General features: G+C 42.2%; 1 protein-coding gene across 1 annotated transcript; it reads left to right on the top strand.

The window, feature by feature from the left end:
• Positions 1–1,354: 1,354 nt before the first annotated feature.
• Positions 1,355–26,344, top strand: LOC115536846 (NLR family CARD domain-containing protein 3). The gene is made up of 6 exons (XM_030348266.1): positions 1,355–1,475; positions 9,601–11,434; positions 20,066–20,239; positions 23,717–23,890; positions 24,066–24,112; positions 25,309–26,344. The coding sequence occupies exons 1-6, from the start codon at positions 1,439–1,441 to the stop codon at positions 25,863–25,865; spliced, it is 2,823 nt and encodes a 940-aa protein (XP_030204126.1). The 5' UTR covers positions 1,355–1,438; the 3' UTR covers positions 25,866–26,344.
• The last annotated feature ends 310 nt before the right edge of the window (positions 26,345–26,654 follow it).

Below are 26,654 nucleotides of genomic sequence, written 5' to 3' on the forward strand. Positions count from 1 at the left end.
AACGCGAAGGGGCGAAACGATTCCATACAAAGCAGCGATTCCATTTGCAGCGCGACACTCTTGCCCGGCACGGGCAAGCGCGTTCACGTGGATTTCAGGTGGATTTGCAGCACGCTACTTTTGCTTGAGTTGAAACATTTAAACTTTGCCGCGACATTCGCGTGATGACAGCCAATCAGCGTTCAACAACGTGGCCACTGAGTGACGTGCATAACGTAACAGCCAATCAGTTTTCAACCGGCCAACCGTTCCCTGCAGTGCAGTCCGGGTGAACCGCAGCATGGAGGAGAAAGTGATTGTTGCCGTTTGCGACTCCCCGAGCTCTATATAGAATAGTATATAATGTATTATAATTGTATTGTACACATAATATCACGGCCAAAAGCTCTGTGCGCCTCCAGATGCCCGTAGCGCGGGGAGCGCTACAGAGGGTTTAGCGGGGTTTGTTTACCTACTTTGCTATGGTTACCAGTCTTGTCTGTTCCAAATGGTTTATTAGGTATCTAAATCGCTGTCTAATCAATACTACATTCACTGCCTTTTCCGTGGCCATTACAATATTATGAATAGACTGCGTGGATAAAGTTAATGCTGTCACTGTAATCGATAAAGTCTACAAATTCAACCCCCGACTGGTTGAAGGATTTCGGTTGGCTAGTTTATGATGCTAAGTCTGTACATTTTGTAAGGAAGCCCCATCGGCAATGGCAGGCTCCTCTCTGTTTATAACGGGGAACCCTAATCTGAAACGCAATGCTGTGGTGAAACACATCGAGTCCACTAGGCATTCTTACTTTCCACGATTTCTATATAAATCGCACCCAAGATTAGAGCAATAACCCTGGTACGGTGGAAGCCGAAATTGGTGCTGTTTTGTGTAGCCTAAATGTAATCTTGTCTATTTATTTGTCTTAATTTTGCTTTTGTAAATTGTTGCTGTTGGTGTGTACAATTTCTGCACGCTATTAAATGTTCTAAACAAAAACTATTGTGCCCCCATTTATTTTTCCTGTGCACAAGGAAAGGGGCACGAGTGCTCCTGAAAATAAAAGTTAGTGTAGAGCCCTGGGTTGGAGGCCCAATATATTCTTTCATAAGGCCCACAATCTCTTATGGTGCTAATAGTCTCCATACTTCCCTCTTTAGACCAGCGAGACATTAATCTAGGACAGATGCTTCTGATGTCCTGAGTTGGTTCAGAGTAAAGTTCTCCTTGATGTTTGTTCTTTTCCAGAGGGCAGAGGAGAATGCACACGCTTTTCTAGACAAGGAGCTGAAGAAGCTCTGGAGGGATCTCTTCTCAGATTACCCACAATGCTCAGAGAGTCAGAGGGAGGAGGAGGAGGAGGATGAGGAGGATGAGGAGGAGGAGGATAAGAAGCAGGCGCAGAGGAGACGCGCCATAGAGGGAGTGGTGGACATCACAAAGCTCTGCCTGATGGAGATGAACCAGGAGGAACTGGCCGACTCACTGGGTAGGTAGTGGTATGAATATCTTATTTTAAAAATACAGAATACTCCTACTGAAAAAAGATAGATATTCATTTTTATTTTGAAAGAGATGAAACTGTTATTTTTTTTATAACACTGATGAAATAAAGGACTCTTATTTTGTTCATACTGAAGTAGATCAATGTAGATCAATTCTAAACGTCTCTTTTGCATGTTGAGATAAATTTAGCCTTGGAGGTTAGTTTGATCCAGATATGTAGTGTTTAATGTGGGGGCAACAGGTTAAATGCTTTGATCCAGATATATCAGGGTTTTGTGGGGGTATCAGGTTAAATGGTTTGATCCAGATATATCAGGGTTTTGTGTGGGTATCTGGTTAAATGGTTTGATCAAGATGTATAGGGTTATTGTGGGGGTATCGGGTTAAATGGTTTGAGCCAGATATTGTGGGGGTATCAGCTTAAAGAATTTTTAACATTAAACTGCTGATCAAAAAACCTGTAAACACCACTTCCCTTTGTCAACAAAAGCCTCTACGTTCTGTCACAGCCCGGCTCTTAAACTATACTATAACAACAGAATATATATAAATGTCAACAATCAGTAGTGTAAGCATGTGTGGGTGTGTGGCAAACAAAAAGAACAAATAGAACAAAAGCAATTTCTGCAACAGCAAGAGCCAGCCCCCGATCTGCAGAAGGGTGAGCCTTATGCCGCGTTTCCACTGCAGGGTGTGGAACGGATCAGATCGCAAAGGTGCGGTAGGGAGGGGGCGGTAGCCCAGCTCAGTTCCGAGGTCGCGTTTCCACTGCCGACAGTACCCTTGGTGGTAGGCCGGATGTCGATCGCCGCGGCAGCTACGTAAACAACGTCTTCCTCCCCAAGAATGCTGACGAACGTCTCCACCTCCTTGTTCGCCCAAGCAAGCTTTTTACGCGACATGTTAATTGTAAAGAATAATACCTCGAGGCTACTGTTTGTTTGTTTTTATCCCCGCGTCACCCGGAAGTGACGATTCTGTCGACCAATCAACGGAGGGGGTGGTGTAGCTAGAATTTCACGGGACCCTTTCAGGCGTCTGGTCTCGTTTTGGGTACCGCAACGGAGGAGTCCCGAGAATGGGGCCGGAACGGGTACGGCAAAGTCCGGGTCACGCCCACTTTTGGGGGTGGAAACGCGACCCGACCCGCACCTTTGCGATCCGATCCGTTCCGCACCCTGCAGTGGAAACGCGCCATTATATGGACACCACACCAGCCCAGGTGTCTCATCAAGAAGATGACCCTCCCACGACCTGGAACCTGGAAAGGGAGAGCAAAGCAGCAAAGAACACAGAGGCCCCTTGTGGAGTGGTGGGGTCGTCACACCCTCCCCCTTAAAAACGGGATTCCCACCAGGAATGCCGGCCAGCCACAACTACACACAATTTTATTAAATAAAAAAAAAAAAATTAAGTATAAATCTATACTTTGGCTTAAAGTATTATATTATATTACAAATTACAAATATTTACAAGAAATCCTACCAAGGACATACTATATAAGGACGTATAATACTGACCCACTCAGAAGAACATCCCTGGCCACCGAACAGACCCCACTGTGACCCAGCAACTCCGGCGCCTGGAGAAGCAGTTTAAGAGTACAGCAAAGGGACAAGAAACCAGGAAAATTTAGCATTACAAGTTAATCTAAGAGCGAGGTTCTCTCGACAAAGCATCCGCCACAACATTTCTAGAGCCTTTTATGTGACTGATCTACGGTTTGGGCAATGTAGAGACTGCAAAAAGGAGCAGCTAGAATGGGAGGAGAGCACAGAACATTTTTAATGTTCTCAAAAGCTTGCTGACAGGCCAACGACCAGACGTATTTCGCTTTTCCTTTTAACAAATCTGTTAAAGGGGCTGCCACAGTTGAGAAGCTTTTGCAGAAACTGCGGTAATAGCCCACCAGACCCAGAAAACCTTGCAGTTCCTTTATATTGGCTGGCACAGGATACTTTGCTATAGCAGAGACTTTTGCTTGCACTGGCCGCAGTTGCCCCTGACCCACTACTTTGCCAAGGTAAGCAACAGTAGCCTTAGCAAACTCACACTTTGCCAAATTTACTGTAAGACGCTTCACTAAGGGCCGTTACATAGTCGACGCGAGCAACGCGCGTAAACGACGCGAGTGACGCGCTTCCTTTCATAGTCTACACAGCATACGCGAACGTCGCGGGCAATGCATAACATGCAATACACCACTCACGCCATGGGTGGCAGCAGAGTCACCGGTGTTTTCACGGGGGGACGTCCCAGGTGACGTTCCGATCAAAGTGGCTACGGAAGAAGAGTGATGAAGCGCAGAGATAGGCGGTGGTATGTGCGCCCTTTAAATACCACACGAGATCAGGATGGGGAATTTGTTTCTCTGGTGCTTCCAATGCTAAGAATGGACGAGGAGAGGCATTTCCAGTATTTTCGGATGTCGGCGCCAAAGTTTGATGATCTCCTTTCGTGAGTCATCCGATATCTTCCCGACTCTCACCAAAACCGGCCCTTGTCAGGGAGCAGCTGGCAGATTATTTTTTGTCAGATGCTGGCGTGTTTCCCCACCAGTACAATGTGCTACGATTGGGTATGCGCACTGACCAATAAATGTATATACATTGGTCACTTGGAAGCATGACTTTTGATTAATTAGTTATCATGTTACACAAGTTACCTAATTTGGTTTACGTCAAACTCATTAATTCATATCCATATAAAATGTTTATACAACGAGCTATTGCCATGACAGATGAATGAATTATTTAAGTGTAGGCCCATAGCCAAAGGCTTTAAGCTATAGCGCATAATGTTCACAGAAATTATATGGTAGGCAACATTATTAGAGAAAAGGGGTTTATTTATCAAATACAGAAAATAGTCCCACCATACACGCACACATTTTTCATTCACTACACTCACGCTTTCAAATTTCATTCACTCAAAGAGGCTACTGAACTTATGTTTCACACAGAACATGAACATTTATGTTTCACATAGAACGTGAACACAAAACATTACGTAATTAATTCAAATAGGCTAACACTAAAACAAATAAGGCAAGTAATAGAACGAATATCGGGTGACAAGAAGATCATTAAAATGGCTCACAATCCCGCATCAGCTGTTTGATGTCGCGCATCAAAATAGCACTTTGACCCTGTGGAAGGGTTCGCATAAATTGGCACAGATAATTAGTAAAAGAGACGTCAAGTCATTCTTATCACGTTCCCGCATCCTCTCATATGTTCTTCTGTAAATATAACCTATTGTAGTAATAATGTACAATATTTGCAGTATCGCCCCCACCGACAACGCATGGTATTGCATGGATCGGCGCGTCGCGTATCAAATATTTGGAGGACGCGTTTTGCTACGCTTCGACGCTTAATGGCGGCCGAAGCGTCGCGTCGCGTAGCCTTTTGGACGCGTAGCGTAGCGATGCGTCGACTATGTAAGGGCCCTAAGACGTTCAAACAACTTCCCGATGCGAACCAAATGCTCCTCCCAGGTATTGCTATAAACCACAACGTCATCCAAGTAAACGGCACATCCTTCAAGCCCAGACACAACAATATTCATTAACCGCTGGAGCGTTGCAGGTGCCTTCCGCAGTCCAAAGCTCATCACGTTGTAGGAAAACAAGTAGGGATGCACCGAATATTCGGCCACCGAACATGTTCGGCCGAAAATGTTCGGCCGAAAATGGCCCAAAACATAATGTTCGGTTTCGGCCGAAGGAGTAAAAAGGCCGGACATAATACACCGAACATTTTTTTTATTTTTATAAGAAATAAATAAAGAAAATAAAAAGTTGTACTCATTTACTAATTATTGTTCTTAAATTCTTGCTATAATGTCTGCTGGAATGTTAGAAAACGTTCAGTATTAAATAAATAGTTTGTATCAAATTTGTAATTGATTTTTTTTATAGAAAAGCAAGACAAAAAAGTTTATAAAGGACATTTAATTGTTTGATTAATGCAATGGTGAAAAATTAAAGCAAAATGAATGAAAAACTTTAAGAGCCACGTTCGGTTTCAGATGGAAGGAGCGCTGCTAATGGTTATTTTGTGCAGGATGGATTGATGGTGAGGAAGCGGATGCCACATGGTGGCAATTTTGTTGGTGATCCAGTGTTGCAGGTTGTTGTCCCTTCTAAATTTCGCACTGAGGTTCTGAAGGCTGCCCATGATCACTGTGGGCATTTGTAACATATGTATATATTTTGTGTTACTTCTTCTGGCCTCGTGTGAAGAGGGATGTGTCCAGCTACATTAGAACATGTTCTAGATGTCAGCTAACTGGGAAACCAAATCAGGGAATTAAGCCAGCTCCCTTCTACCCTATTCCAGCTATTGCACAACCATTTGAGCATCTGATTGTAGACTGTATGGGCCCTTTACCTTGTTCTAAATCAGGTAGTAAATACTTACTGACCATCATGTGTCGAAGTACAAGGTACCCGGCTGCCTATCCATTGCGTAGCATTACTGCTAAGTCGGTGGTAAAGGCGCTCACGCAGTTCTTCTCCATTTTCGGTGTACCAAAAGTAATTCAGAGTGATCAGGGCTCAAATTTTTCTTCTCGGCTGTTGAAGTGCTAAAGCAGTTAAGGGTTAAACATAACCAGGCTTCCGCATATCATCCTCAGAGTCAAGGGGCCCTGGAAAGATTTCTCCAGACTTTGAAGTCTCTGTTGCGTGGGTATTGCGTTGAGATGAACCAGGACTGGGAAGAGGGGCTTCCATGGCTGCTGCTAGCCGCTAGGGAGGTGGAGCAAGAGAGCACGGGTTTCAGCCCCAACAAACTTGTTTTCGGGCAAACGGTGCGTGGGCCGTTGACTTTGGTGCATGATCCTGTTGCAAAACAAGAACCGCCTGTAAATTTGATTGATTACATTAATGGTTTTCGACATCGGTTGTATGCAGCAGGAGAGTTGGCTAAGGAAAAGTTTGCCTCTGCACAGGTAAATATGAAGCGTCTGTATGACCGGAAAGCTGAGCAGCATCAGTTTAGTCCTGGTGATCGCGTGTTAGCTTTGTTGCCTATAGTGACTTCTCCATTTCAAGCGAAATTCACTGGTCCTTTCATGGTGTTGCGGCAGGTTTCAGAGCAGAACTACTTGTTGTCAACACCTAAACGTAGGAAATCGACTTAACTTTGCCATGTTTATCTGCTGAAACCCTATTTTGAGCGTGCGCCACCGGTTTCTGATTCTAGTGGCAAGGAGCAGGACCGGTCGGTGGCGGTTCGGTTGCAGCCACAGTGGAAAGCGGTTCTCCACAGCATTGGGTTGTGCAGGAGGATGATGGTGTGACCCCACCGGATGAGAGTTTGCTGCGAGGACGGTTAAAGAACTCTGAGACGCTGCGTAACCTAGACACTTTGCTTGGTCAGCTGTCAGTTGAGAGGCGTGCTGAGTTGTCCACGCTAATTGCCAGCTATCATGGGCTGTTTGGTGATACACTGAGCCGAACGCATTTGATTGAACATGACTAACATTGTTGTAGGTGATGCACAGCCTATTCGCCAGCATTTTTATCGGGTGTCAGGGAAAACGTAAGGTGATGTAATCAGAAATAAAGTACATGCTTGAGAATGGTATTGCGGAGCCCTCGTCGTCTAGTTGGGCATCCCCTTGCTTGTTGATGGATAAGTCTGATAAGAGTCCCCGAGTTTTGTACAGACTATCGGAAGGTAAACAGAGTTACCAAGCCTGATGCATATCCACTACCGCGCATTGAAGATTGTGTGGATCAGGTTGGTTCAGCTCAGTATGTCAGCAAATTCGATTTGCTGAAGGGTTACTGGCAAGTACCGCAGTCAAAACGAGAAAAGGAGATTTCTGCTTTTATAACACCCTTTGGCTTGTTTTTAGGGATGCACCGAAATGAAAATTCTTGGCCGAAACCGAAACCGAATATACTGAAACAGTTGGCCGAAGGCCGAAACCGAACGTGGCTCTTAAAGTTTTTCATTCATTTTGCTTTAATTTTTCACCATTGCATTAATCAAACAATTAAATGTCCTTTATAAACTTTTTTGTCTTGCTTTTCTATAAAATAAATCAATTACAAATTTGATACAAACTATTTATTTAATACTGAACGTTTTCTAACATTCCAGCAGACATTATAGCAAGAATTTAAGAACAATAATTAGTAAATGAGTACAATTTTTTATTTTCTTTATTTATTTCTTATAAAAAAAAAAAACCTTGGGAGCCGGACAAACAGGCTGAGGAATACCTTCTACCCCTGGGCAAATCGTCTACTTAACGCCTGACCCCCCAATGGACATGTGAAATCCTCTACCATATTTATTTATTTAAAAAAAAGACACTTATATTTTATGTCTGCATATTTATATTTATTGTGCCTATTGCTGTTGGCACAATAAATATTTTTTCCTTTTTGCACTGCTTTATTTTGCACTATGGGTAGTGAGCACCACCCCAATTTCATTGTACAAGTTTGCACAATGACAATAAAGTCTGAATCTGAAAACAACGGCAACTCTAATGATCACACATAGGACAAAGTACAGAAAACATTACCTGCAGCACAATTTCCTCCTGTTACAGGCACTTAAATTAACCAAAACAAAATGGCTTGCTTACCACTCTAGTCAAAGTCTCCCGCGTCAACAGAATGTGAAGTCATTCACCAATCACTGAACTTAACAGGCTACAACCGCTCACTGACGTCACACCTAGCAGATCTTACCAACTACACAAACCCCGGTCAACAAGAAAACCGACGAGCCCCCACTTGTCACAGCCCGGCTCTTGACTGTGGCAAAGATGGGAGACCAGACTATAGAGTGAAATGATCTTAACATTTATTCACAACCCACGACTATAAACAACAGAATATAAATGTCAGTAATCAGTGGTGTAAGCATGTGTGGTTGTGTGTGGCAAACTAATAGAACAAATAGAAAAAAGCAATGGCTGCAGCAGCAAGAGCCAGCCCCCGATCTGCAGAAGGGTGAGCCTTATATGGACACCACACCACACCACACCAGCCCAGGTGTCTCATCAAGAAGATGACCCTCCCACGACCTGGAACCTGCAAAGGGAGAGCAAAGCAGCAAAGAACACAGAGGCCCCTAGTGGAGTGGTGGGGTCGTCACAGCTCTTTGAACCAATCCCAACGCAACATGTAATCATGTGATTTCAAAAGTGCGGCGCGAGGAGCCGGCTTTTTGGACAGCTGTCAGATATCAACAACACAGTACATTTATGTTTAATTTCTTTAGCGATTCGATTCGGATTTTGATGGTCATAGATTTTGACGAAATGGACGAACCTGTCAGCTGTCAGCTAACGGCCGGATAAAACGGCGAAAAATGGCCGAAAACAATATTAATTTCTACCTCATTTTTATATTATAATTAAATATATTTTTCTAGGCTATACTGCAGCTATTTCGAATGTATTTAACTTCTGTTATTGTTAAAATAAATGTGTTGACATTTTGTGCCATTGAAGTTATGCTTTGTGACTGTTTCTTTATTATTATTATTATTATTACATATCGGGGCCTTTTGCCTTTGTTTAGTGACTGCAGTGAAATGGGATAGGAATAGAACATGACTGCAGGTCTCAGCCGAATATTAGTATGGAACATGGATATCGATAATATGGATGTTCTACACGACCCCCACCCCCCATCCACACACACCAAACCTCCTTAGAAATGTTTAATTTCTTGTTGATTGTGTTAGCTTTCACCATTTTCAGTGTTTTTGATGCACCTTAAGAGATTTTACTACTTTTTAGCCAAAGAAGTGGATTTGGAGGTTTTTGCCCAAAAAGTACCTGTGGATTTAGCTGGTTTTGATGCAAAGGAGAATTTAATTAGGTCAAAAAAACAAAACAAAAAAGTTGTATTCATTAACTAATAACCTTATAATGGCCTTTAAAATAATAAAATAATATAAAATGACAGAACATGAACATAGAAGCCTGCTAAAAAAATTTAATTTAGAAGAAAAGTGGTCAGACGGACTTAGAGGCTTTTGCATCTAAACTCTTCATTTACAATACTTCTGACATTACACCAGTCATATTGCTTGGAAATATGTATAGTATGTGTCTTCTGATTTGTGATATAGGAGCTGTTTCTGTCCAGTGCAAGCATGAACTCAAGTCTCATCTGAAGAAGAAGTTCCAGTGTGTGTTTGAGGGAATCGCTAGAGCAGGAGAGCAGAGACCTCTGAATGAGATATATACAGAGCTCTTCCTCACAGAGAGAGGCAATGGAGAGGTCAACAAGGAACATGAGGTCAGACTGATTGAAAAGGCTTCCAAGAAACCCGCCAATGAGGAAACACCAATCAGATGTGAAGACATATTCAAACCCTTACCTGCACAAGATAAACCAATCAGAACAATAATGACAACCGGAGTGGCTGGCATTGGTAAAACCTTCTTAACACACAAGTTCACTCTGGACTGGGCTGAAGGCAAAGCCAACCACAACATAGGCTTCACATTTCTCCTCACTTTCAGAGAGCTGAATTTACTGAAAGGGAAAGAGTTTAGCTTGGTGGAACTTCTTCATCAGTTTTCTGTTGGAACCAAAGAATTAGGAATCTACAGATCCGACCATGTCCAAAAAGTCTTCATCTTGGATGGTCTGGATGAGTGTCGACTTCCTCTGGACTTCCAGTACAACCCGATCTGGACTGATGTCACCAAGCCGACCTCAGTGGACGTGCTGCTGACTAACATCATCAGGGGAATCCTGCTTCCCTCTGCTCACATCTGGATAACCACACGCCCAGCGGCAGCCAATCAGATCCCTGCTGAGTGTGTTGATATGGTGACCGAGGTGAGAGGGTTCAATGACCCACAGAAGGAGGAGTACTTCAGGAAGAGATTCAGAGAGGTGACACTGGCCAGAAAAATCATCTCTCACGTCAAGAAATCTCGAAGCCTCCACATCATGTGTCACATCCCAGTCTTCTGTTGGATCACTGCAACAGTTCTGGAGGACTTCTTCAAACCATCCCAGATAGGAGAAGAGGGGCCCAAGACCGTGACTCAGATGTACAGCCACTTCCTGAGGGTTCAGTCCATACAGGGGGACAGGAAGTATCGTGGGAGAGCTGAAACCGATCCACCCTGGAGTTCAGAGAGCAAAGAGATCATTGTTTCTCTTGGGAAATTGGCTTTTAACCAGCTGGAGACAGGCAACCTGATCTTCTACGAGGCAGACTTGGCAGAGTGTGGCATTGATGTCAGAGCAGCTTCAGTGTACTCAGGAGTTTTCACCCAGATCTTTAAACAGGAGTGTGGGCTGTACCAGGGCATGGTGTTCTGCTTTGTCCATCTGAGCATCCAGGAGTTTCTGGCTGCCCTTTATGTATTTCTGTCCTACATCAACACTGGTGTCAATCCGATATCAGAAGAACAGCCTACCTCGAGCGAAGCTGAACTCCTCCTCCTCTACCAGAGTGCGGTGGACAAGGCCTTACAGAGTGAGAACGGACACCTGGACTTGTTCCTACGCTTTCTCCTGGGCCTCTCTCTAGAGACCAATCAGATTCTTCTACAAGATCTGCTGGGACCAAGAGGAAATACATTACTGGGCAATCTAACTAAAAAAGTTCTGCCGGGACAGACAGGAAGGTCACAGATCAATACCCAAATAGTCCAATACATCAAGGAGAAGATAGGTGAAGATCTCTCTCAAGAGAGAAGCATCAATCTGTTCCACTGTCTGAATGAGCTGAACGACCGTTCTCTAGTGGAGGACATCCAACAGTACCTGACATCAGGAAGTATCTCCACCGAATCTCTCTCCTCTGCTCAGTGGTCAGCTCTGGTCTTCATCTTACTGACATCAGAGGAGCAGCTGGACGTGTTTTACCTGAAGAAATACTCTGCTTCTGAGGAGGGTCTTCTGGGCCTACTGCCAGTGATCAAAGCCTCCAAAACATCTCTGTAGGTTCACTAATGAATTGCATTACAATACGCACAACACAATATAAGTAATTCTTGAATATTAAAATTAAAATAACATACAAAACTGTAGGATAGCATACTTAGAACATGTTTTACGATACACACAACACAATATACGTGCATGATAGTTTTCAGAACTACAAAACAACTGTTATTAGTATTGTTGTTATTATCAACATTTTACAGCAAATATATAGCTAACATTTAAAGATAACCTGTATAATCATTTGTTAAACTGTAGGAAAAGCCTAATATAACCTTTAATCATGGTTCCTAACACGTTCGGTTTATTGTGTGTAAAGGCTGAATGGCTGTAAGCTGTCAGAGAGATGCTGTGAAGCTCTGGCCTCAGTTCTCAGCTCCAACTCTTCTAGTCTGAGAGAGCTGGACCTGAGTACCAATAATCTGCAGGATTCAGGAGTGAAGCTGCTCTCTGATGGACTGGGGAGCCCACACTGTACACTGGAAACTCTCAGGTCAGTTTTAGTCAGAATGCTAACAGTTACGCCACAAGGTTGCATTTCAGAGGACTTTTAACAGTAACACTTTATAATAAGGTCCTTGTAATAAGCCTTAGTCAATATATAAAAAGACCCTTATTATATGCCTACTAACATTTATTTGTGTTAATAAGACTATCAATAAGGGTTAATTATGACATAATAAACATGTTTATTGTGAGATTATAAGACTTTTGCAAGCACAGAAACTTGTTAACTATTTATTGATTGCTTACTAACCAGTGCTGCCACAGTTACCTTGAAAAGTAATCTGATTACTGATAACTAGTTACTCCTTAAAATAGTAAGTTAGTTACTTTACTTGATTTTAAAAGTAACTAAGTTAGATTACAAGTTACTAGGGGTGTCAACAATAATCGATTCGGCGATGCATCGCAATGCGGGGCATGCACGATTCAGCATCAATGCGGCAACGTGCCATAATCGATTATGTCGCTCTTTATTTTCAGGCCTTGAGTGGACAATAGAGTTGTGAAGTACATGCTAAGCGGCGGCGCTAGCTAGCAACAACAACACTGGCCTGATTTCGACCGGGGACATAAGGTCACTCTGCTGATCGCTGCCACTCTAATAAATGAAACCGTTTCCACCGGCTCAGCAGCGTCCCAGAAGCAGCGCACCGCGCTACCATTCTGTAGCACTTCTATTTTTGACGCGAGCCATTGCTGAACCGCGTCAATTTCAACAGAGCAGATCGAGCCGGGCCGGAGTGAAAAAGTAAAAGCCATAGAGCTTCCAGTCAATTTTCAAAATAAAACACAATACTCAGCTCATGTAGCCTATCACAAATTCACATCAACATTATTACGTCATGACCGGTGGCACCTGGTCAGCAGTCAATCAATCAAAGGGGCCGTTTCTCAATACCAAGTACGCAAACTACGGACTCGCGGACTTCGAAGTTCATACTCGGCAAGTCTGGACTTCAAGTAAACACTTCCGAGGAAGGGAGCACGCACCTGCAATTGGAACAGCAGCGGACTCGATGACGTCACCAGCTCATCTCGTCTTTTATCTGTGCTACGGCCTCATGTAGGCATATAAAAAAAAAAAAAAACCCTAGCCTCTTTAGTTCTAAAATAGTCTGTTAATATTTTGGATTAATATAAATGAAAAGTTATGCGTATTCACACGGCAAGCCAGCTCTACCCTACATATAAACAATCAGTGGCTTGACATAAGTGTCACTGTCATAAGTACCTGGTCACTGTAACCCGTAACCAATGGCAAAAATCGACAACCACCGGTTACCCGGGCAACACCCACCCCCGAACTTGGTCCTTTCAACAAGCAAGCCCCCCACCCTCCTGTTCTCCCAAGCCTCTCCCCCAGCTGACCTGGTGATTCGCCCCCCACGCTGATTGACAAGTAGAACATTCCAATGCATGCATATAAAACAACTGGCATAACAGACAACGAAATACAATGCAACACATAATACACAAACTCTTTAAATTTGACGTAGTGTTCTTGAAGCTAGTTAGCATTTAGCCGCCGACAGCACAGAGTGTACATCAAACCTTAATAATGTCACCTTAAGCGGACACAAACTGAAAATAGTGACGTATTTCCAGATAGAAAACGCGCATCTCTCTCCCATGGTCTCTCCTCCCTCCATTGTTGTTTGGCGTTTGAGTCGCTGTGTAGTGCGTACACGTGAGTTGTCGCCTTGAGTTGTCGCATGCTTGACACGTAACACAGTGATGCTGGTTGTCACTCACCACTGTCCGATAGACAAGAAGGAAGCAAAAACATACATTTTGACTAAGGAAAATGAAAAAAAAGATTGTAACGCAGTGACTTTGACGAGTAACTTTAATCTAATTACTGGTTTGGAAATAGTAACGCGTTAGATTACTCGTTACTGAAAAAAGTGGTCTGAGGCCAGTAACGAGTTACTAAGTAACGCCTTGTTGGCATCACTGTTAATAACATTAATAATGGTCTTATGAGTTTCTTATAGTTGTTAATAAACACATTGCATACCCATTTATTGAGTCTTACTAACTTACCTATTATGCCATTGTTAACCTTTACTAAGCTTTTTACTATGCTTATTAAGGTTAACAAATCCTTTATTAAACTGCTAATTATGCATTTTGCAGGTACGGAATCTAAAGCGGGAACCATGCTTATTAATGTTAATAATTAATAACATGGGGTTTTCAATGATCGTACGTGACAAACTCTGTAGGTGGCGAATAAGTAAAAGCTGCTCAGGTTTTGAACTACACACTTTTCCCATCTAGATTCCACTTGGGTTTTGGATTGTCGGGGCCGTTAAAGTAGTTAACTATTATTAACGCTAACCGGGAGCTAGTTCTGATCTGCGCAGACTTCTACGTCATACTTGTTAGGGAGGCGGGAGTTGCTTGCAGCCCATAGATATATATATTAACTAGATGCCTCATCCGCGGTGCTGGCCAATGGAGTCGAACTTCACCACTGGCGGCCATCTTACCACAGTAAGCTGCTCACCAATAACATTTGGTTGGTAGTGATTCATGTACTTTTTAAATAACCATAACTTGCTCAATTTTCAACCGATTTTCAAACGGTTTGGTTTTTTATAAACGTCAGAGATGTAGGTATGAAAATACAGACTTATGAATAATTGTTAGGTTCTAAGAAAAATAGAATAATGTTCTAAAATAGGTACAAGATTTCCCTTTACAAATATACACCCAGATATATTAATTATTGTCAACATTTTCAATCAGTATTTAAGATTAACCACACTAAAAACAATAAAAAGGTGTCCAAAATTCCATTCAGTGATTGTGTTAACAAACATATTCTAAAAAGCCTTGTGTCAACAACAATCTAGCAATACTATTATATCATAGTAGTCCCGCTGTTCCTGTGTAACAGGACCTGTATTGTATATACTTCCACTAAGTAACTAACGATTATCCTAAAAATAAAAGTCATAATATTGTAATATCCTACAGATGAAAGGTGATCCCACGGGTTCTCGTTTCAGGAGTTCGCAGATTAACGCATCCGTAGGCTGCACAAAAGTCTGGCATCTTCACTTGTCAGCAATTTCCTGTAGAATTCATAATGTAAGACAAACAAAGCGGATTGGAAATCATATGCAACTTCAGTTTAATCATGTTCAACTTAAATTATATTGAAAATGGCAATTCTGCCTCTTCCATCGATGTAAAATCACTGGGTAGCTAGTAGCCTACCCGTGATACACAACTAAGCTGCACGATTAAGTCGTTTTTAGAAGAGAAAAGCTCCAATTTAAACACGTTCAAGCATCCAGAATTATAACCACGTTAATAACGTTTGTAAGAAACCAAACCGTTTGCAAATCCGTCAAGATTTCAGCGAGATAAGAGTATTAGCGTTTGTGCAGATCACTGACTTATGTCCGCTACAACAGATTCCACCAGAAAGCTTTACTGTGGTAAGATTGCGGCCTATGGTGACGTTCTAGACGCCACTGTAGGGCATCTAGTTAATATATATATCTATGCTCGCAACTATTCACAACCTAACCTGATTGTCGTTTCACGTGTGAATGGACGAGCAGCGTTGGTGCCACCTCCTCCATAGGTGGGCTCTGGCGCCATTTCGGTGAAGGCAAACTATGAAACATTGCCGTTGCTATGCAACCTTGACTGGGAGAGTCGTGACGTCCTAAGTCAGCGCAGATCCGCGTTAGCATTATGCTTCTTCATAATAATTAACTACTTTAACGGCGCCGACAATCCAAAACCCACGTGGAATCTAGATGGAAAAAGTGTGTAGTTTAAAACCTGAGCATGTTTTTTTTTACTTCTTCGCCACCTACAGAGTTTGTCACGTACGTTCATTCAAACCCCTCATGTTATTTTCCATAGACATTTAAACATGGAACCAAGGGCCTCGGAGGCGGGGCTTATTCTTCAGAGGTGTGAGTGGCCAGCGTTTGTGTGCTACGACTTATGGCGCTTTCCAGTTGTGCACGGATGATGGAATTTCCGAGCTCCAATTTTAATCAGAACCCCCGGTGAAGTCGGATCTCCAACTCGGATCTCCAACTATTATCCGACTTTGCTGCCGCTAGGGGCGTCTAGATTTCTAGGCTAGCAAAGTTGTGTATTACAATGTAAACACGAAAATAATTGGCATCAACCTGGCGCCCTTAGAAGAGCAATAAACTGAATAAATGCCAGGTATAGCCTATTGGACACGCAATCAGTGCACTTGCAAATGAGTGCCTGCAAGTATGACCGATAATGGTGTGACATTATTTAGCCATGTACATTGAACACATTGTTACGTATTTTAGGAACACAAGCTGTATTTCCCTCACTTAACCAATAGGGGGTAGGACCAAATATATAAGCCGTAAATACTACACATAGCCACAAGGGAAAGCAGGACATTACTGAAGGCTGCAATAGATACTTTAGCCACAGAGGGCAGCATCACAGACCAGGCGAGGAAAACCGAGGATTACGTCACACCGGTTCCTCTCCAAGTCTTCCGGTCCTCGCTGAGTCCATAAAGAAGACCACCTGGCCACGAAAACTTTAGAACTCTCCCGGCAGCGATTACCATACGTGGGTTTGTGGTTAGGATCAGCTAGGAGAACACTCTCGCACGTGCTTAGAACACATCTTCAATCTCTCTTTACTTCAGAGCATCAGTTTACCATACCGAAAATACTTTATACAAATAAAGTCTCTTTAAAGCTATTCCTTTGGATTCGACCCCTCCTTCCATGAAGAAATACGTAATAACATACACAAAGCACATTCGGCCAACCCGTTCGGATGCGGACAGACAGCCCACAACAAGCCAAACATCGCCACGGCGGGTGTGCTCTCTCTCGCAAACCTTGCACGCCCGTACACAATCAATCTATCTTCTCCAACTCAGGCACGGCGTTATGGGTGAACTTTTCTTGAAAAATAAAAAAAATCTTCTGAAATGCTTTATTTTTGCAATGCAGCAAACTTTGTTGATATTGATGCTTGATCCGATTTGCGTTAGAGGGCTGTTATCATCGTCGATGACCTTGAATTTGCGGTACGCTATTGTATTAGTTATTATCTCGTAGTAGCCTAGGCTACAATTGAATGCATCTTCTTTGTATAATAAACCAAACTCAGTCGGTTGGTAATGATATCGAAATATTGTTGAAAACTTGAAACAATTCAACAGAATTCTGAAATAGTCGGCCTCATGTTATACGGCAATAACTAAACTATGTAGGAAATATTAGATTCCATACCACTTTTACAGTCTATAGGCCTTAGGTCTACAGAGTGACGCGCTAAAGCACAGCCAGGTATGGTGCGTAATGGAGATGCCAAAGCGCTCTTCTTTGGTCAGAACCAAGAGACGTTTTTACACTCCCGGACCCTACACACACTGGTCGTTTCTTTTTGATGTAAATGCGATCAGACGCTCCGCGGTTCCAGCGGGGGAGCGGGGGTCTTGGGTAGTGGTGTTGCTGCGTTGTCTCTACAACAGAGACAATAACTAAGCGATATTAACATGAGCAATTCTAACAGGATGGAAGGTGAAATAAGCAACTGCTGACCATCATTGGAGAGAAGGTGATGCAGTCGCATTTAACAAAGAAGTTGAAAGATGGTGCGATCTACGAGAAAGACGCAGAGGAATGTTCCTTCTTGCCAAGCCACGACCGAACTGGCTTGGCAGTACTGTAAAAAGGCCTAGGGAGCGATCGCGGATAGGTCCGTCCTATGCACCGAAACTTTTTACAATGCAACAAAATATTTAAAGAGCATCAAGCTATTCAAATCTCTATTATGCACAGAACAGTATATTAGTCAGTCATTTGTATTAGGTTAAACAAGGATTTGATAACGTTTTCAATTTAAGGGCCTCCCACAATTGGTCTGGCCCATCCACAACTGGAATCCTGGCACCGTGCCTGCTCCAAATCCATGGCTAGGCTGCTTCACTAAGACCACACCTAACCACAAGGCCTTCATAACCATGCAGTATGCCGAAGCCGGAAAGGACACACGCACAGTCGCACATAGTCATCTTATGCAAAACAATCTGTTTTATCATCAACATTCAATCGCTGCAAAGATTTGAAGAATAGCCTCTTATCATCAGTAAGAATGGACCCAAAGTGTGTGAGTGATACACTCTGGTTTAGCTTTCGCTTGCTATCCGTTTTTAGTATGACTTCTCAACATTACGTCTTTATTCTGTTTGGCGCATATGGCTTATTTGCATACATGCACAGGACTGGCTGGCTCCGCTTGGCAAAGAATAGAACATATCTATCTATCTATCTATCTATCTATCTATCTATCTATCTATCTATCTATCTATCTATCTATCTATCTATCTATCTATCTATCTATCTATCTATCTATCTATCTATCTATCTGCGCATGTGTCTAGTTTCAGTGTAGGTTTTTTTATTAACCTTAATAAGCATTGTTCCCGCTTTAAATCCCGTAACTGCAAAATGCATAATTAGCAGTTAAATAAAGGATTTCTTAACCTTAATAAGCATTAAAAATGCTTAATAATGTTTTAACAATGACACAATAGGTAAGTTAGTAAGACTAAATAAATGGGTTTGTAATTCGTTTATTAAAAACTATAATAAACGTAAGACTATTATTAATGTTATTAAGCAATCAATAAATAGTTAACACGTTTATTATAAGGAATTATAAAAGTCTTATAATCTCACAATAAACATGTTTATTATGTTAAATAACACTTATAGATAGTCTTATTGACACCACATAATGTTAATAAGCATATAATAAGTTCTTATTACCTATTAACAAAGGCTTATTACAAGGACCTTAATATAAAGCGTTACCCTTTTAACTACTGCCACCTGGTTTGAGAATTTCTCCTAAATGACGTCAAACTGCATCTATTAAAGGCTATAGGTCTAAATGAACATTTTAAGATGTAGAAATACAGAACAATATGTAGAAATACAGAGCAACATGCTGGACTACTATGTATCCCCACATCACGACTCATTACAATGGGTGCCCGGTCATTCAGCTGTTCAGCACCCAGGCTCTGGAACTCCCTCCCCCCACACATAAAACAGTCAGACACCATTACAACCTTCAAGTCACAACTCAAAACTCACCTGTTCAAACTCGCACACAACGTCTAACTGATCACTTTCTTGATTGTTTGTTTGTTTTGTCTTGTTTTTGTTTTTTGTTTTGTTTTTTTCCACAATGTCTTGTTTTTAAACGATTTATGATGACTTTATGCTCTGTAAGGTGACCTTGGGTGCCTTGAAAGGCGCCTCTAAATTAAATGTATTATTATTATTATTATTATTAACATAATACGATTGAATTTGTAGAAATACAGAGCAATATGTAGAAATAAGGAGCAACGTAAAACTATTGAATATGTAGCAACACAGAACAGTATTTAGAAATACAGAGAAACATAATATGATTGAATGTGTAGAAATACAGAGGAATATAAAACGTTTGAATATGTAGAAATATAGAGCAACATAAAATGATTTAATACGTAGAATTACAGAACATAAAACGTTTCAATACGTAGAAATACAGAGCAACTAAAACAATTGAATATGTGGGAATACAGAACCCCAGAGGGGTTTAATAGTCGTCCTTGATTTTGAAGCCTGATAAAAGTGTATTTTTAAATGTTTTTAATGTGCTTAAGCAATATGATGAGATTTAAAATTCAAAGGTAAGGTATACTAAGGTATTAAGGAATAAATAGTCTGAAAGAAGGAAGCATTGGGATTAATAGAGATAATTGAAGGCCCTACTTAGCTCCGCTGTCCCACGCTTCGTTAGGTCTGACTCTGTTCACACGGAGTCCAGGATCCCTACAAGGCCATCAGGCGACTGCTGAAGGAAGTTTGAATGTCCACAGTCATCTCCTTGAGCTCACTTCCCTGATCCCTGACAACAACGAGGAGAGCCGAGGCGCTAGCATTACTGGACGTGTTTCCCTCCAGTTTAAGCCCGATGGCGGCCCTATGCTGTTCGTTAGCTACACCATGTTTCTCCCATGAACTAGTTGGATCTTTGAAGCACTTTTAATCTCAGTTCCTAACATGTTCTGTTTATTGTGTGTTAAGGCTGAATGACTGTGATCTGTCAGAGGAATGCTGTGAAGCTCTGGCCTCAGCTCTCAGCTCCACCTCCTCTAATCTGAGAGAGCTGGACCTGAGTAACAATGATCTGAAGGATTCAGGAGTGAAGCTGCTCTCTGCTGGACTGGGGAGTCCACACTGTACACTGGAAACTCTCAGGTATGTTTTGCTCAATGTGCAAACAGTTACACCACAAGGTTCAATATCAGATGACTTTTAAAACAACGACTGCCCCCTGGTTTGAGAATTACTCCTAAATGAGGTAAAACTATATCAGCTAATAACTCAGTACATTTGATGACCACATTTATTTGAATAATAATAATAATAATACATTTTATTTCAAGCGCCTTTCATGTCACCCAAGGAAAATGTACAGTAAAGCTAAAACTAAATGGTAATAAAATCGTATTAGACATCAAACAGGGACAATAAAACAGACGCTGAACATTTGTTCACTACACTATAGAAAAAAAAATAGATAAATAATAAATAAATAAAACCGCGGTAAAAGATACATGGGAAGAGGAAATGGAAGGGGGGAGCGTTGGTCAGCCCTGGTCAAGGTCAGGGTAGGAGGCGTTAAGGGTAGGAGAGAAAAGCCAGAGTGAATAGGTGGGTTTTGATTAGAGATTTGAAAGTGGTCAGTGAAGTGCATTGACGCAGTATAAGTGGGAGGGAGTTCCAGAGTTTTGGACCGGCCACGCTAAACACCCTATGGTGCGGAGGTGTGCAGTGGGGGTGGTAAGGAGGTGGGCTTCAGTGAAGCGTAAAGTGCGGGTTGGTTGGTAGGGGGTCAGAAGGTAAGAAAAATAGGAAGGTGCGAGATTATGTTGTGCTTTGGAAGCAAGGAGAATGATTTAAAATGTAACACTGTATTTCACAGGTCTAGTCTAGTCTGGAGGAGTCTCAGCAGCGGTGGGGTTTAGTGAGGGGCGGAGTTTGAAAATGTTTTTGAGGTGAAAGAAATCTGTTTTGGTGATGTTTTTTTATGTGGCTACCAAATGAGAGGGTGGAATCTATAATGATACCAAGGTTTTTAACTTCAGAGGTGGTGGTGGGGAAAAAGCCGGGGATGGATAACTGAGTGTTTGAGTTATTTTCAACATGACTGGTGTGGCAATGAGAATGGATTCTGTTTTGTTATGGTTTAGTTTGAGAAAGTTCTGTGTCATCCAGTTGCTGATGGCATTAAGGCAGGTGACCAGATTGGAGGAGAGGAGTGAGTTGGAGGGCTTGCTGTGATTATAAATCTGTGTGTCGTCAGCAAAGCAATGAAAGTCTAAACCATGCTGACGTAAGATGTGAACAAGGGGGAGGATGTACTTGACGAAGAGCAGGGGACCTAGGACAGAACCTGGGGAACACCATGTGAGAGGTGTGAGCTTGGGGACCTGAAATTACCTATGGAGACAAACTGTTCCGTAGCTTTGAGATATGACCTAAACAAAGTGAGCGGAGTGCAAGCGATACCCAAAAGTGTTTCCAGCCGGGTGAGCAGTGTGTTGTGACAGACCCTGGCGAAGGCAGCTGTCAGGTCCAATAGCAGGAGAATGCTGACATGGCCTGTGTCAGCAGCAATGAGAAGGTCGTTTATGACCTTGACCAATGACGTCTCAGTGCTGTGCTGAACCCTGAAACCAGACTGAAACACTTCCCACAAGCTATGGTGCGTCAGATGTTGTTGAATTTGTAAGGAGACAGTGCGCTCAAGGAGTTTGGCTATAAAAGGGAGGTTGGAGATAGGATGGTAATTATTGAGATCATCAGCATCTGCACCAGTTTTTTTGAGTACTGGGGTGATAGTTGCAGTTTTGAGTGAGCATTGGACATAACCAGTCAAAAGAGATGCATTTATTATGTGAACAAGGAGGGGGCATAGAGCTGGCAGGCAGTTTGTGACCAGTGGGGTAGGCATAGGGTACAAGAGGCAGATAGTGGACTTTGCCTTGGTGGCAAGGTCATAGACAAAATGCTCATCCACCGGTTCAAAAGCAGAGAGAGAATGTGCTGGTGATACAAGGGCAGTGGGGACGTCACTCGGTTCAGTAGCAGTAGGGAGCGATTGAAATTGACTGTAAATGGTACTGATTTTGCTTTGGAAAAATTAAGAAACTCTCAGCAGATATCAGTTGAGGGGGTAAGTGGGAAGGGTTTGGTAGGCTGGAGTAGCTTGTTAACTGTGGAAAAACAGGGCTCTAGGGTTGCCCTGTCCTCCAATAATGTTGGTATAGTGCATGGATTTGGCTTTGTTAAGATGGTACCATTGTCTAATGGTAGACATATTATGCCTTGTGGTTTGTGTGGCATGTGAAAATGAAAAAGCTGAAAAGTAATCCCAAAGCTCTCTAGCCCCATACACCGCACGACCCCGAGAGTTGCCTTTATTTGCACACCACACACGAAACCCACACCCAATGCCCCACACCCACGACTCCCTTGGTGGGCGGTGCCGCTTCCCCCGGACGTGAACAATATGTAGAAATACAGAGCCGTGATCACCACAATATAATTTCCATAGGAACAACTCAACAATTATTATTTTTTGTTGTCATGACTGTATAAGGTCTTGGTTACGTTATAATGTTTGGAAAAATCTTCAGAATTTCAATTTAAGACAAGGAGATACAGAACAATATAATTCATTATGTAGAAATACAGAACAAAATAAAACGATTGAATATCGAAGTTATAATAACATAGAAACATATCTGTAGGAATACTTATTGCATGTTTTACAATGCACACAACACAATATACATACTACTATAAAAGTCATATTATGATACCGTTTTCAGAAATACAGAACAACTGTTATTAGTGTTGTTGTTAGTATCAACATTCTACACCTTATTTATATAACTATAATTTGAAGATCAAATGTATTTGTAAAACTATAAAAGTCTAATAAAACATTCAATCACGGTTCCTAACATGTTCTGTTTTTTTATGTGAAGGCTGAATGGCAGTCAGCTGTCAGAGAGATGCTGTGAAGCTCTGGCCTCAGTTCTCAGCTCCAACTCCTCTAGTCTGAAAGAGATGGACCTGGGTACCAATGATCTGCAGGATTCAGGAGTGAAGCTGCTCTCTGCTGGACTGGGGAGTCCACACTGTACCCTGGAAACTCTCAGGTCAGAGTTAGGGTAAAATGTGTCTTTGGGTCTGTTTAATATTTAGGGAGGATCCAAGACTAGGTGGGCTGTGATCTAAAAGAACAGGTGACACGTGTCTAAGATCCCTGAAAGATTCAGCATCATTATTCATTTGTAAGCAGGGGTCACCCAAAGTGGACCAAAGATGGGAGGATGAGAGGCCAGAGGAGGAACAGAACTTTAGAGGACGAGGATTTCAGGAAGATTAAAACAAATTGTTAGTTTGAATAGGAGCTGTTTGTTTATGCTGTCTTGTTAACTGCTAGTCTGTTATGAGTTAACAGGTATTTCTAGCTGACAGAACTCTGGACAGCTAATGTGAGGGTTAGGGTTGCTCTCTGTATGTTATGGATGTATATGTTATGTTATTGTTATATGTTATATGATATGTTATTAATACTTTATTAACCTTTTTACTTTAGTTTGAACTATTCTCATCCAGATAGAATAAATCAATTGTGTGTGTGTTTGTGTGTGTGTGTAGGTTGTCAGGCTGCCTCGTCACACAGGAAGGCTGTGCTTATCTGGCCTCTGCTCTGAGCTCCAACCCCTCCCATCTGAGAGAGCTGGACCTGAGCTACAATCACCCAGGAGACTCAGGAGCTACGCTGCTCTCTGCTGGACTGAAGGATCCACGATGGAGACTGGACACTCTCAGGTATGGTGAGGACAGGTCACCACTTAGGGACAATGTCTCCTAAAAGGATTCCACCCCCTGCTAGGTATAGTGGTTTGAAAAGGCAGCTGTAACTCATGTTGTGTAGAAAGTAATGAGACAGCAGATGATGAAGGTGATGTTTCAACATGCTGCTCTCACTTTGTTTCCCCCCCAGTGTGGAGCACAGTGGAGTGTGGAGACTGAAACCAGCTCTAAAGAAGTGTAAGTGTCTGTTTGATTCATCACAACACACACTAACTATCGAGATGGAAAGTCCATCGACACAGCAGGAGGTGACCTCTGTTCATTTAGATCCTTCTGGGAATGATGATAATGGTTGACATCATGTATGTTTAAATGTACACAATAACAAGTAAGGGATAATCACCGAGAGGCAAGGCAATAAACAGGTTGATATGCCTGGCTCGTGGACGGCTTACCATGTTCATTTGCCAAAGAAAGGAAATTAAGATCATTCATTCATGTTTTCATGCGTTTTACAATCCAAATCTAATTTTTTTCGAATGCCATAATTTAGTTTCCCTGCTAACGCCTGAGGGTTTGACTAAAATCTGGAACAATCATGACCTTCCCGTAAGGCTCTTATGCATCGGAAACGTTGTTCCCTCCTCCAGTAAATGAGACGGACCTTAGCTACGACTTGGCAATGAGAGTTATTCTCGTCCGCTGAGATATAAGCCAGAGAGCTAACGTTATGGATTTTACATATTTATAATTTGAAATTCGTCCCAGCCCTTATACCACGGATACTATAGGGTCTATACCGCGTTTTCCAATTACAGTTTAATGCATTTTTCACAATTCACCAGCTCTCGTTTTGAAGGCTAAACAGACAATTTGACTGGAACCACTTAGCAGGTGTCCATATATCAGGGATTAATGGCCACCCTGCAGCACATCAGAATCAAGTATTCCAAAAAAATATTATTATGATGATTATTTTTATTTGTAATATCGTTATAATTAGGACTATAAATAATATTAAACAGTGACGTTATTACGTAATCGTTTACACATTTTCTGCAGGAAATTCACTTTCTAGTTTCATTTATTATTATTATTAGAACATGGGCATAGCACCATAATAATCAGGATATGAATCATAATTATACTTGTATAATATATTCAAAAAACGGACATCATAGATAATAATATTATCTTGTTGCTATTGTAATTAATATTTGTATAATTATTATAATTATTTTTAACCTTAGAGATAGCAGATCATATTCATAATAACATGTTTATAATGATAAATGTATTTCATCTATGACTTCAGCTAGAATACGATTATTATCTTTAGGGGTGATGCTGTTATAATAATAATAAGGATGATGATTATGATGATTAATTAATAATAATGTTTTAGCAGCCTAATCATGTCTTTCTACCTTCAGATGCCTGTGAACTCACACTGGACACAAACACAGCCCACAATCACCTCTCTCTGTCTGAGGAAAACAGAAAAGTGACGCGGGTTGAAGAGGACCAGTCGTATCCGGATCACCCAGAGAGATTTGACTCCTGGAAACAGGTGTTGTTTAGAGAGGGTCTGACTGGCCGCTGCTACTGGGAGGTAGAGTGGGAAGGAGAGGTTTATATAGGAGTGACATACAAAGGAATCAAAAGGAGAGGAGCGGGTAATGACAGCGGACTTGGATGGAACAGCAAGTCCTGGGTTCTTCTTTGTCGTGATAATGCTTACTATGCCCGTCACAACAGTAGTCTCAAAACCATACGTCTCCCACCCCCTCGCTCTAACAGAGTAGGAGTGTATCTGGACCGGCCTGCTGGCACCCTGTCCTTCTACAGAGTGTCCCAAGGTGGAGGAGGGTCCTCAGACATACTGACACACATCCACACCTTCCAGTCCACCTTCACCAAGGAGGACCTCCTCCCTGGGTTTGTGTTAACTGAGCCTGGTTCCTCAATATCTCTGTGTGATGATCTCTGACCATTGGCAGGATTGGGAAATTTCCTGAACGGCCGGACGTTTTCAGGCCGAGCCGGCTGGCGGTCATTCTTATATTTTAAAAAGTAGTGTAAGACGTAATTTGGGCCGCCCTGCTAGATATTTGCAAACAGTGCGAAACGGAGCTCTGGCCGGCCGTTAAAACGGGGCCGATGTATTACTGTCAATTTAGAGGGGGGATAACTTTAAACACAGTGTATGGGGGCAAAGCGAGCCGCCGAACGGCCCCTCCAAACTTTAACTGCTCCTTGTTTTGTCAAATCTGACTGGCTCAGCCTGGGTCACTTATATTCCCGTTTACCTCCCTCTGATGGCAGTTGGTGTTTTTGAGACAGGGGGTCCGTTGGTCTCCGGCTCCCTCTATCAGCCGGGTTGCCACACACACACACACACACACACACACACACACACACACACACACACACACACACACACACACACACACACACACACACACACACACACACACACACACACACACATACACACACACACACACACAGCGTTCAAGAATATATGAACACATATACACAAACATAAACACACATTCACGCAAACCGTTCCTGAATATATAAACACATACACAAACAAACACATATGAACATAGACAATAACACACAGACACACACACGCACACACAAATTGATCATGAATCTATACACACACACCCATAAACACACATACATCGTTCATGGATCTAAACACAAAGCAGGTCTGTGTGCTCGTGGTTCATCTCTCAGCCCTCTCTGAGTTCAGCTGGGCTGCTGAGCG

This window comes from Gadus morhua, chromosome 23 (assembly GCF_902167405.1).
Source record: "Gadus morhua chromosome 23, gadMor3.0, whole genome shotgun sequence".
Classification (NCBI taxonomy): Eukaryota; Metazoa; Chordata; class Actinopteri; order Gadiformes; family Gadidae; genus Gadus; species Gadus morhua.

Bases quoted from the DNA above. Each gene is read 5' to 3' on its own strand.
- LOC115536846 (XM_030348266.1), top strand. From the start codon at position 1,439: ATGGAGATGAACCAGGAGGAACTGGCCGACTCACTGG. The intron at 1,476-9,600 runs GTAGGTAGTGGT...TTTGTGATATAG, and splicing joins GGAACTGGCCGACTCACTGG to GAGCTGTTTCTGTCCAGTGC. The intron at 20,240-23,716 runs GTATGTTTTGCT...GTGTGTGTGTAG, and splicing joins TGTACACTGGAAACTCTCAG to GTTGTCAGGCTGCCTCGTCA.